This window comes from Erpetoichthys calabaricus, chromosome 2, assembly GCF_900747795.2.
Source record: "Erpetoichthys calabaricus chromosome 2, fErpCal1.3, whole genome shotgun sequence".
Classification (NCBI taxonomy): Eukaryota; Metazoa; Chordata; class Cladistia; order Polypteriformes; family Polypteridae; genus Erpetoichthys; species Erpetoichthys calabaricus.
Genome location: NC_041395.2, coordinates 132,098,652 through 132,112,122, shown reverse-complemented (window position 1 = coordinate 132,112,122; position 13,471 = coordinate 132,098,652). Strand labels below are relative to the sequence as shown.

Here is a 13,471-nt window from a genome sequence, read left to right as displayed (position 1 = left end):
TTTCAGGCCTATAGTATAATATTGAATGTTCCAGTACAATATGGAATAGTAATAAGTATAAGCACCACAAACCTGATATAGATGTATTGAATGAATGTGTAATTGAATCAGAATGCAGAGGTAGTCGAAATCGCCTTTCAGGCCTCTAGAGCTTTAATCGAAGTCGCCTTTCTCTTTGAACTTTTGCGGCCGTAAATCCGCCGCCTGCTGCGATGTTGGGGTTGGATGTCGGTCTCATAAGGTTTTTCGGGCAGCTGCGCAGAAGGCGACTGTGCATTCGGCTTCGGACGTGCGCAGAAGGCGACTGCGCATTCGGCTTCGGACGGACGTGAGTGAGTGAGTGAGTGAGTGAGGAGGCAGGCGAATTATGTATTAAGATTATTGCAATCCATCTATTTGCTGTTGAAGCATTTAACATAGATAAGTTCAATATGATAGTGGTGCAGGAATGTACTCTGCACCACATTACCCACATTCAAACCTCAGTACTAGTAACCCAATTAAAACTAAAAAATACACATACACATGTGCTTAATTGGGCACTACAAATGTACTGTTAATAAACAAAGCATACCTGTGGGAAATAACATTAAATGGCTGAAATTGCTACCTTATTTGGCATATAAAAATAACATTTTTCCCAGCCTCAATACTGATTTGAAGGATGGGGGTGGCAATTCAAAGCTGAATAATCTTCCACGGTTCTAATTTTCAAACTATTTAGTCGTATCTTCAAAATTAATGAGTGACATGTTTTAATTTAATCGACTTTTCATTGAAGTTTAGTGAAAGTTGCCTGGATTCGCTGTCAGCATAAGTGGCTGATGGACAAGTACTGCTAATGAAACTGACAGAATAAGTCATTGGTAAGAAATGAGACTTTGATATTCGCTTTCAGTTCTAGAAGGGAAAGATGACTAGTGGAAGAAAAAAAAGTTGAAATCCGCAGATCATTACTAATTCCTAAACAAATTTATGACTGTGCGGTTTTAAATATATTTAATACATATACCAGCAACCATACATTTGCATGTACATTAGGCACAAAGACTATTGTCGTGAGAATTTAAATTAAAAAAATTATTTTGTTTTTGGTGGCACGGTGGAGCAGTGGGTAGCGCTGCTGCCTCGCAGTTGGGAGACCTGGGGACCTGGGTTCGCTTCCCGGGTCCTCCCTGTGTGGAGTTTGCATGTTCTCCCCGTGTCTGCGTGGGTTTCCTCTGGGCACTCCGGTTTCCTCCCACAGTCCAAAGACATGCAGGTTAGGTGGATTGGCGGTTCTAAATTGACCCTAGTGTGTGCTGGGTGTGTTTGTGTGTGTCCTGCGGTGGGTTGGCACCCTGCCCGGGATTGGTTCCTGCCTTGTGCCCTGTGTTGGCTGGGATTGGCTCCAGCAGACCCCCGTGACCCTGTGTTCGGATTCAGCGGGTTGGAAAATGGATGGATGGATTTTGTTTTTAATTTTATTTAGTTCTAGTTTTCAGACAGTTTTTCATTTTTATTTTACTTTTAATTAACATTTGTAACTTGACCAGTGTGACTTGACCAGACTTTCTAACTTGACCAGTGTTGCTGCAAGAAAAATACTTTCGGGTTTTTGTGTAATGCCTTTGCTCACATTGTATTTGCATGCAAGTTCATTAAGAGCCCCCAACCTGTGTTATTTGAGAGACATTTGAATTCAGAGTTCAAGTCTAGCTTGTGTGATTCTTCAAAGTACAAGGCAAATATTGATTGTATAATTAATTATTCAGTGCAAATGTTATTAATAAAATGATTTTTATCCCAAAATGTATATATTGTATGTACTGGTTTAATTTGCAAATGAACATTTCACAACATTCCAGCGGGTTGGAAAATGGATGGATGGATGGATAATATTTTGCTATTTGCACATTTATCCTATTTTAATATCTTCATCTAGAAGAATACAAACAAAGGTGTCCTTTGACTTGCTTCCTTGCAGTGGTATAAAATATGCTGGCCAACATGTCTCATAGCATTCATTGTGAGATACAAGACCATACAAATAAGGAAGTTCTCCACAACAAATTTGATTTAAATTTGCTAAATTTATTGTTGTCCTGATAATACAATATCAATAATTGATACATCAGTTGGACCCATATTCCTGAAGAATGCAAAAATATTTTTTCCAAATGACATATTGTTGCCCGTGACCCTGTGTTAGTATATACCGGGTTGGAAGATGACTGACTGACTGACATATTGTTGCAGAATGGTCTCTTGCATTGGTAGGTGGAAGGGAAGATCTCAACCAGCAGGGGATGTCATTCTAACATGGTTAAAACTGTTATTTTTGAAATTATTATTTGTTTTCAAGTCAAAGTTATTTCTTCACAAACATGGTATATATGCATTTGCCATGCAAAACTTTATTCTAAACTTAAGTGTTTTCTATAAACTTAAAAAAATATCTTGCCCATTCTTGTGCTTTACAGTGAAGGGTTATGGGGCATGGAGGATCATCTTAAAACCTTACCAAATACAGTACATCCATTTTTTTCAAGTCAAGACAGTTGTTGAGCATTGATCTGCAACTTCCATGTTTACAACACATGTTTTGTGACAACAAAATGGATCTGGAAATAATCATTTTATCACATATTCCTGGTACTATTTTTCTCGTGCTAAGGATACATTTTTATTTGCCTGTGCAAGTTCTCACATAAATACCTAAGTAAATAAAAAAAACTTAACCATATGGCATGAAAAGTTTATTGAATTTTGGTCTGTCAAGAGGAAATCACCACTCAAGGAGGTGAAAGGTTATTGCTAACTGAGCTCTCATGCATGGCTGGTTTTCTTTTAAAATGATTGAATCTCAGAATACTGGTGGGTTTTTTTGTTCGAATATGATATGTATACACTATTTTACAATGTAAGTTTAATTGAAAGATGCAACTCAATACTCAACAATTGTCTTGGCTTAAAAGAGGAATGTATTTGGTAAGTTTTTATGATTTTTCTCTGTGCCCCTTCAATGCAAAACACCAGTGCGAGCAATATATTTTTTATATTTATAGAAAGAGATTAACTTCAGAACACAATTTTGCATGGCAAATTCATATATAGCATGTTTGTGAAGAAATAACTTTGTCTTGAAAAATACTGAATTTATCCATTAACTAACATAAACATTTAGTGAGTATTATTAAAAATGTAGCAAAAACTATGGAACCTTTATCTTACTTGGTTAATGTTTGCCTATATTTTTCCCATCAAGAACTTTTTAGTGTTCCTCTCAGGTTTTAACAAAATAATGTAGCATTTGGGGATAAAAATAGAGAATAGCAGGCCAAAGCTAGATGCTAATATAGCAAATATTTCTACAGCCACAGTATACTTTCCAGGAGAGCTGATGTATGCTGGGATAAATGTTATCCAGACAGCACAGAAAATTAACATGCTGAAAGTGATGTATTTCGCTTCATTAAAGTTATCTGGCAATTTACGTGCTAGAAAAGACAATACAAAACACATTGAAGATAGAAATCCAATGTATCCAAGAACACCGTAAAAAACTGCAGTGGATCCTAAATCACATTCCATAATAATTTTGTCTTTGTAATGTACCATGTTTTTGTTTGGAAATGGTGGGGACAGTATTAACCAAAGTGTACAGATCAGCATTTGGATTAATGTTAAACTAAAAACACTTAACCTCTGTTGTGTTGGCCCAAACCATTTCATCATATTGCTACCTGGAAGTGTTGCTCTAAATGCCATTAAGACGACAATTGTTTTACCAAGCACACAGGAAATGCACAGTACAAATGTGATTCCAAAAGCAGTATGGCGTAACATACAGGACCAATCAGTGGGCTGACCAATGAAAGTGAGGGAACACAAGAAACACAATGTCAGTGAGAACAGAAGAAGAAAACTTAATTCAGAGTTGTTAGCTTTGACAATTGGTGTTTCTCTGTGAAGGAAGAAAACCAGAGCAATGGCAATTGTGATGCAAGCACCTAATAACGAGAATACCACCAGTAAAACTCCCATGATTTCTCCAAATGATAAAAATTCAATGTCCTTTAGGATGCACGTGTCTCTTCTGTTATTGGGTGTGTGTTCCAGTGGACATTTCATACATTCAATAGAGTCTGCAATTAAAATATATACAGCACATTATTATTACTCATTGCTATTTCCTTAATCCACTTTACATAGCACAGGATAGCAAGATCACTGTCCTGATAGCTGCAGGCTCAAGACAGGAACTAACCTTGGATAAGAGACCTATCCTTTTACATATGTTTATGCCAATACCTATGCTTATCCACAATGAGCTCTATTAACTTAATACAAATGCTTTTAGAATGGAAGATGCAAAATAAGTAAAATGTACATGTACAGTATTGATGTTACTTTTACTTTTTCTTTGATTTAAACAATCTTGTTAGTTTTCCTTATTTTTGTATAATCAAATTTATATACAGTACTGTGAATGGCCATGTCTGGCTGCTTTAAAGTCAAAGGAGTATGACTGATAGGTTTGTCCACATTCAGCCCTCCTTCAATCAATAGCAGAGTTGTCCAAGTAAATTATATACAGATTTGAGTTTAATTCAATGCAAATACATTCCAAAGTTGTAGATCATTAATACAGAACTGGCTAATAGATTAATAATATTTTAGCCCTAAATTTGGCTTACATAAACCAAATCTTGTCTAATGAGTCTTACCTGTTACATTGCTTATTTCACCTTCAGCACATGGTATACAATCAAAACAGCAGGCAGGGCGACCTTTCTGAATAGCCTTTCTAGTGCCTACTGAACAGCTCTCACTACAGACAGATCTAGGTACCTTCAAAATAACAAGAAATATGGAATTAAATACAATAAAATATTCATGATGGAAAAATGTATTAGAAGAAAATATGAGAACCCCAAGTAGAGGTTCACATCCAAATGAAACAGGAGACACTTTAAAAGAGCAAAATGAATTTTATGTTTAAAACTTAAAGATAGAGGAGAAATAATACAAACCTTATTATGTACAGAATTATTCAGATGCCAACTTCACTTTCTAAAGGCTGGACAACTTCCAAGTATACCCTTATACTCACAGTCTCCAACACCCATTCAGAGAAATGTGTCAAGGTTGCCTATTCACCTTCTAGAGAACACTTGCTTCTGCCTACTGCTCCAGTTTCTGAGACTTATCTTGATGAGCCTTTTAAATTCCCAATGATGATTCACTTTTAGACTATCCCTGAAGTCACTGGCTCATAAATAAAACTTTTGTTCTACTAGAGTTCTGATGTCTTAAATGGACTAGCAGCTGAAAATGTTGTCAGCCTGTCTGCCATTGCCTTTAGGCAGTAGCACCCTAATTGCTTCATACAGCCTGGGTGTTAAATTCAGATCCTGGAGGGCTGCAGGTTTTCATTCCAGGCCATTTTTAATTGGCCAGTAGCTGACTTGCTAATGTGATCCAATTTGCATTCACATCTATCATACAATATCTATTCGAGTATTTCAAAAGAAAACAGAGAAAGTTCTGAGGAACAACAATTCATTTTGGTCCATAAACATATTGATTGTGCTCTCAGAAAAAAAAAGAAAATCAACACTTTAGCAAATGTCTGTTTGGTGGAATTAGAGCACTAAAAATCCACAGAAATAAATAATGTGTTTCAATTGGCTTCTAATTAAGAAATTGGTTGGAGTGAAAATGGTTGCCTTTAAGAAACATATTGTAGTTTGAGACCATTGAGTTAGATGGCCGTTGTTTTACTTACTTACTTTGCATCTCATTAAAATTTATCTTTTGGTAAAGGTAGATCCGCGACCCGACCTCTAATAAGCGGGAGACAATGGATGGATGGATGGTAAAGGTAGAATTATACAGTTAACGGTTATGAATGTTAAAAATGAATTCAATTAAAATTAAAGCAAACAGTAACTGGTTACTAATTAAAAAAGCAGCTGGAACAGAAAACTTGCAGCCACTGTGGCCCTACAAGTTCTGAGTTTAACACCCCTGGTATACAATTATCTGGAGGCTCACTATTTTCCCTTTCCATTGCTTAGTGCCCCTCAATCTCATGCTCTGGTGTACCAAATAATGTATGAAACTTTTCAATTCCTAACAGAACCTGTTATAATAATAATGAGTGAACCATCCGGCAACACTCAGATTAGACAAGACTTTGGGGGTCACACATTTCTTTATTTAATTCCAGTTTTTCTTTTGACTATTCCAATGAAATTTGATAAACCTTTACAAAACACAATGTGAAATTCATACATCCATCCAGTTTCTTAACAAACATATCTAGGCCAGAATAATAGTGTAGCAGGAACCTATCCCATCAATCATTGGATGCAAGGCAGGAAGAACACCTTTACAGGCTACAGTCCATCATAGGGTAAACACACACACACTAGGGCCAGTTTAGCAACATCAATTCAACTAACCTGCGTGTCTTTGGGCTATGTTATGAAACCAGACAACCCAGAGGAAATCCACATGGAGAACATGCAAATTCCATACTAGAAGAACCTGGGATGCAAACCCCGGTCTCCTTATTGTGAAATCTTAGAATGATATTTAATAATTGTGCCCTGTACACTTTTATGACATTTCTTTATGACTTTAAAAAAAAGAAATGGATCAGTTTAGCAAATAGCTCATTCAGGAAATAGCACATTACATGAAATTCCAGAAACCTTTCAAACAGGTACCAACATACCTTCTTGTGATCTCCAGCCCACACAATGCTCACATTGTTCATAAGGAACTGTTGTCCATCTGGCAAAGATGCATCATATAAACCAACTGTGACAAACTTGATAGTACTTTCTTTGCTGAGCTGCCAATTTATTAAATCATATCTTGCTACTGGATCACCGTTTTCATCAAAATATACTTTCTCACCATATTTGGTTGTGAAGTTGACTTTTTTCATATAATGAAGCAGCTGTAAGGAAGTTTAAAAAAAATCAATGTTTAAAAAGACAAGGCAGTTGCTATTTATTACATATTATACTATACCTGCCATGGGTCCGTCCTGTTCTTATTAGCACACGATTGATTGGGAAAAATTCCGTCGCTCTCTTGACATGCATACATATTGTGCAGTGAATGAGCAAATGCATATATAGCTTTATAAACATTGCTTGTAATTCTTAATTCAGGGACATCAGTATACTGGATGCTAATCTTCCGAGTATTCTCAGATGAGCTGCATGAATTACCATATGCTGAATTTCCAACAGCAGAAGACATACATCCTGTAGTAGTTCTTAAAAACTCATTTAAAATTGTATTACTAGAACTGTCCGATGGATTAAGGCTCTGAAAAAAGTCCTCCAATCCTGGTATTATGTCATTATTAATTACACATCCAATTGCCCCTCCCAGGACTTTATAATTTTCTGGAATTGCAAGGTATTCATTTGAAATCCAGCCTTCGCTTCCAATCCACTGTAAACCAAAAACCTTTTGAACCAAGAGCTCTTGTACCAGAAATTCCAAATCTGCAAAAGTTGCAAATGCAACAATAACTTTGGAAGATGATGTTTTAATAATATCCACAAGCCTAAGCACTTTCTCCCTTTGGCTTGCTCTCACAATGGCTTCAGAATATTCAACACAAACACCCTCTTGCTGAACAGTTTGCAAGAAGGTCGCCATGCCTGTGTTACCATAATCACTGTCAGTTCTAATGGCCCCAATCCAGGTCCATCCAAAATGCTTCACAAGTTGTGCCAGAGCTCTGCTTTGATAATAATCACTTGGTATTGTCCTGAAAAATGTGGGAAATTCTTTTTTGTTGCTAAGACATGCACATGTAGCATAATAACTAACCTGAAGAAAACAGATGACACAAATCATCACTAAATCTATAAATTGCATTATGTATGCAATGCTAAATATTGATACATATTTACAGTAATTTGTAGATTTTGCTTTGCCTTATCTAAAACAACACTGAGAAAAATGATTTGGTGTTTTTGACAGTTTTTCATATATAGCATTTACCATCATCTAAATATTAATGTTTATGCTGTTATTGTTAATTTAAAGGTCAAGCTGAAAAATTATTTATTCAGTAACTTTTTTTGCTTCAAAAAGGCATATGCTCCATATTTGGGACACAATTTTAACACAAATTACCCAACTCTCAAAGTATTTCCCCTGTCTTAAACTTCAAACTACACATTTTGAATCAAAATTATTCAGGCTGTGAAACTGATTATTTTTATAAGCTGCTGCTGCAGCAATTATTATAACCCATTTTTAAGCACTCTCCACTTAGTTTAAAACTTAAAATTATTAAATTACACTGGTTGTCTTTGCAGCCATTCCTTTCTTGCTAGACTGTTGAAACATTTGTAGGATTTCATCTCTGCACTTTGATGATGTGCAATTTTCCATTGCAATTATTTTTTAAACATAACTGATACCATACTGTTTAATTGCATAACTTGAAACATGTATTTGTATAAATACTATTAATAAAAACTTGTTAATATAACTTATTTCAACATCTTTTGATGTGTATTCCATAGATATTAGAAATGGCTTTATATATAATAAAATTCATTATATTTATGAGTTTGGCACAAATAATACATACGTACATACATATTGTATGTGTGTGTGTGTATAAAAGTTGTACAGGATATAGCAAAGCTTTTCTTACAAGTGGTATGTTTAAAGGTCCTGTAGATGATGCCACTCCTCTAGTAGTTGATGATTGTGAAGTTCCTATCATAGCATGAACTGAGGACCTCTTACTGCAAGTCACATTAGACGTTGTTCCTTCTTCAGGCTGATTCACTAAGGCCATTGCAGCTCTAACTGCCAAAGGAATGTAACGGCAGTCATCATAAATCTTATAGCCCAAGGAAAGACCAGGAAGAAGATCTGTTCTGTTATTGATTTCTTCAGTAGCAAAGATCATTGTTTGAGCAAATAGGAATTCTTTTATATTTGTACTGAAAAATATTTTTTCCAAAAAAATAAAATAAAAATAAATAAACCATTTTCACTACTTTAATTAATAACAATTAAAGTATCTTTTCATCATACTTAATCACATGCTGCTTTATTTTAAAATGTATGTTTTGTTCAAGTATGACAGTACAAGCAAATATAATAATCATAATATGGTGCAAATATAAGGTGATTTTGCTTCCTTATAAACATGATCTGCCTAAATAACTACCAGAAACATTCACACCTACATTTAAAATATTTATTTTCTTTCTAAACAGTTTATTTTATAGCTACTTACTCTTTGCATGTAATAGATTCAGGCATGTCTTGAAATGTGAGATTAGTGTAGAGAGGGGTGCTATGAAAAGAAAAGATTCCTCCAATGATTATATCTCCATCCTTTGAGAGCAGAGGTAAATCCGGGTGTCCATGCAGTCTACAGGCTGGCTCCTCTGCTCTTATTAAAAGAGTTATTAGAGATACAACCACAAAGAGCATTTCAAAGAGATCAAGTTGAATGATGATTATCAAAAATTTCTGCAGTTTATATATGCTCCTTTGCAATGTTAAGGACAAATTCTCACTGGTGACAACTAATTTAAATATGCCTTGGGCAAACGAGCAGCCAGCCAAAAACATAATGTAGAACAGGATCCCTGAAGACATTCACGATCCTTGTGTCAAGATAAAATAATAATTACACTTTTTTGGTGGCTGCTCATCTTACTCCCCAGTCAAGTAATGTTTATTATGGACTAGCAAAATACCCGTGCTTCGCAGCGGAGAAGTAGTGTGTTAAAAGAGGTTATGAAAAAGAAAAGGAAACATTTTAAAAATAACGTAACATGATTGTCAATGTAATTGTGTTGTCATTGTTATGAGTGTTGCTGTCATATATATATATATATATATATATATATTTACACACACACACACACACACACATAAACATATATATACATATATACATATATATACATATCTACATATACACATATATACATATAAACATATATATATATATATATATATACATATACACATCCACATATATATACATATATATATACACATATCAACATATAGATACACATACATATACACACTGTGATGGACGACCGGCTACGGACTCCGGTCGCCACCCCCAAGCCGCTAGGAGGAGCCCTCCGGACAGCATGATGGTGCCCCGACTTCCAGCAGGGCCTCATAGACTTTGTAGTTTATACACACAGCCCTGCTGGATACCTTGGGGGCCACCGGGAGTCACTGTAGGGGGGCTAGTGGGCTCTTGCGTGCCCTATAACCCGGGAGTGCATCATAGTCACGTGACCGGAGGAAACGACGTACTCCCGGGATGAAGAAGAGGACTGTTTGCCCTGACCCGGAAGGAAACGGACTTGTGGGTTTGGCCAGGAACCACTTCAGGGTCAGGGGCTATAAAAGGATTGTGGGAAGCCCAGAACACTGAGCTGAGCTGGGAGGTAGGGTAGCAAAGTGTCTGGGCGAGGAGGATTGGTTTATTGTTGAGTTTATTGATTATATGAGTGTGGAGTGGAGGGTGCTTGGTGCACTGTATAATTATAAAATAAATATGTTATACTTTTACCTTGTGTCTCGAGTGGTACCTGAGGGTTCAAGAGGTGGACAAAAGCTTTAACTGCTACACTGGCATTGTCGGCAGGAGACTCTGGCCGTCTGTTGGCAGGGAACCTGTGTTTAAAATAAATTTTGTGGTGGCAGAAAACCCCAAGAAGGTCCCTCTTCAACATCCAGAGGTGCAAACACCATCCACCGTCGAGAGCGCTACAACGGTGATGAGTCTTGTCTCTTACTGGTACGAGATGGGAAAAAAATCCAGGAGAAAGAATGGACGAGCCCAGATGATCCAGAACCTCGCAGAAATGTGGCCACTGGAAGACGCCGCGACGCTGTGGTCTTACCTGACGGGTCCTGCGGAAACCAGAACAGAAATCGACATGATGAGAGGACAGTGGCTGCAGCAACAACAGAGCAGTGGACGGATGACTGAGCTGGAGCCTGAAATAACCCCTCATATGTCGGAGGTATGTGTTGCGACAAAACCCGAGGCGCAAGGAACTGTATTTTCTTATTTTACAGAAGCCGAACGGTTCGGGAAAGCATATAAGAAAGACGCATGCCTCATACCTGGGCAAGATGGCCACGATGACGAGGAGTCTGTAAATGTACAACTGGGGAGCCTATTCGACGACGATGATCACGTGGACCATCCTGGTGCAGGCTGGGAGCGACATCATCAAAACACAAAGTCACCTGACCAGGAAGGGGCCTGTTTATTCGCCGACATGCGTCGCGTGACTGTGTGCGATGGATGTCGGGATACAGAAGGTCAGTTGCGGTCCGTCAGTGAGGTCGTCTTTCCCCGGACGACTCCGGACTCCCTGAAGGGAAAGGGGGAGGCGAACGAAGCATCGCCGAAGTTAAATAGGGAGAAAGAGGGGCGGGATGTGACTGGAGGGTGTGCCGTTAAAAAGAAAAAGGCAGAGCTCAGTCAGCTCGGAGCAGCCAGCCGTCCCTCTAAAGACTCCAACTCCCAAGAGTCTTTGCGTGACACTGAGCACGTGCCGACAACGGATGTGCCCATTGGCTCCCGGCCGGTAGCAGCGCCCAGGCCGTCTAAAATGCGGGACTCAAATTCCCAGAAGCCTTCGTGAAGCCCAGCAGAGCACGTGCCAGGGACGGACGTGCTCATTGGTTCCTGGTCGGCAGGTGACAAAAACAAGGAAGTAGCCTTGCCTCCGGCTGAGACAAATAACTTTATAAACTTGTGGGAGCTCGAGAAATGTCTCGCGCCCCTTTACACTTTCTTCCAGGGTCTGGAGGAACTGAAGGCTCGTGTGGAGGAGCTGGGAGCTATGGCCGAGGCGCCACTAAAGGGACTGCAGGGATTCCTACGGCGACTGGGGCGAGAAGCTCCTCCGGTGATCGATGCGGGAATACAGGTGAGTCCTGCCCGTATCATATATGATAAGGGGACGCAGTGTGAGCCGGCACCTCGTTTAATAAGTAGCGGTTGCCAAAGCACTGTGAACCCGACAGTGGAGAGTGGTGTAATGACGGAGTGGTCGGGCAACAGTCCGATAGAACCGGGGCGGCGGTATCAGACGCCGCTCTGGAACGACGCGGACATTAAGGCCCCGACCCGCGTGAAGAGGGGGTTGTCGCTCGTTACTGGAGGGGCGGGGGAAGTACTGATCTCCCCGGTACAGCTGAATAGTGCTGTTACCCGGAGCGATACGGTACTAATGACGCCACCTCCGAGTTTGCATAGGACCACGGGCGTACAAACAGCAAAGTGGCTCTCTTTTTTCCATAGAGAGCCTCACGCTGTGCACAAGCCCCAGAGAAAGCAGGAGATCCCCGAATTAACACGTGGGTCTCCTGACATATTAAAGAAAAGGGCGGAGAGCAGCAAAGCGGCCGTTAACCCCTCCTTGGCTGAGGACAGAGTGGAGCTGACTGAATTCCCGAGGTGTTTCTGGTCTTGGGAAGAGAGGCCAACAGGAGGATGTCGGCGGTGCTACAACTGCCGGCAACCGGGCCACGTGTGGTGTAGTTGTCCCCGGAGGACAGGGGAGCGGTGGGATAGCAGATACACCGTTCCTCCAAGGTTCGCTGGGGGATCTAGACAACGGAACCACGGTCCGGATTCCGCGTCCTCCTGGAGGAGGACGTCCCTCGCAGGAATCAACGCCCCACCCCAGTGGTCGTCGCTAAGGGGGAGGGACTGTGATGGACGACCGGCTATGGACTCCAGTCGCCACCCCCAGGCCGCTAGGAGGAGCCCTCCGGACAGCATGATGGTGCCCCGACTTCCAGCAGGGCCTCATGGACTTTGTAGTTTATACACACAGCCCTGCTGGATACCTTGGGGGCCACCGGGAGTCGCTGTAGGGGGGCTAGTGGGCTCTTGCGTGCCCTATAACCCGGGAGTGCGTCACCGTCACGTGACTGGAGGAAACGACGTGCTCCCGGGATGAAGAAGAGGACTGTTTGCCCTGACCCGGAAGGAAACGGACTTGTGGGTTGTGCCAGGAACCACTTCCGGGTCGGGAGATATAAAAGGACTATGGGAAAGCCCAGACACTGAGCTGAGCTGGGAGGTAGGAGGGCGAAGTGTCTGGGAGTGGAGGATTGTATTGTTTACTGTGAAAGAATTATTATATGAGTGGTGTGGTAGAAAGGGTGCTTTGTGCACGGTACAAGAAGAAAAATAAAGAGTCTTGTGCTTTTACTTCGTGTTTGGAGTGGTACCTGAGGGTTCAAGAGGTGGACAAAAGCCTTAAATGCTACAATATATAGACATACATACATACATACATACATTCACATATATATATATATATATATATATATATATATATATATATATATATATATATATATATATATATATATATATACCAGCTGAAATACCCAGTGTTGCCTGGGAGGAAAATAAAGTGGTTTTTTTTAA

At 39.6% G+C, this 13,471-nt stretch overlaps 1 protein-coding gene across 1 annotated transcript; it reads right to left on the bottom strand.

Moving 5' to 3' along the window:
• Window positions 1–3,204: 3,204 nt before the first annotated feature.
• On the bottom strand, window positions 3,205–9,477 carry LOC114643266 (extracellular calcium-sensing receptor-like). Its single transcript, XM_028791877.2, is given in 6 exon segments — window positions 3,205–4,127; window positions 4,710–4,833; window positions 6,725–6,952; window positions 7,027–7,842; window positions 8,681–8,975; window positions 9,275–9,477. Coding segments are annotated over 6 exon segments (2,586 nt in total). The 5' UTR covers window positions 9,475–9,477.
• Between the last annotated feature and the right edge of the window lie 3,994 nt (window positions 9,478–13,471).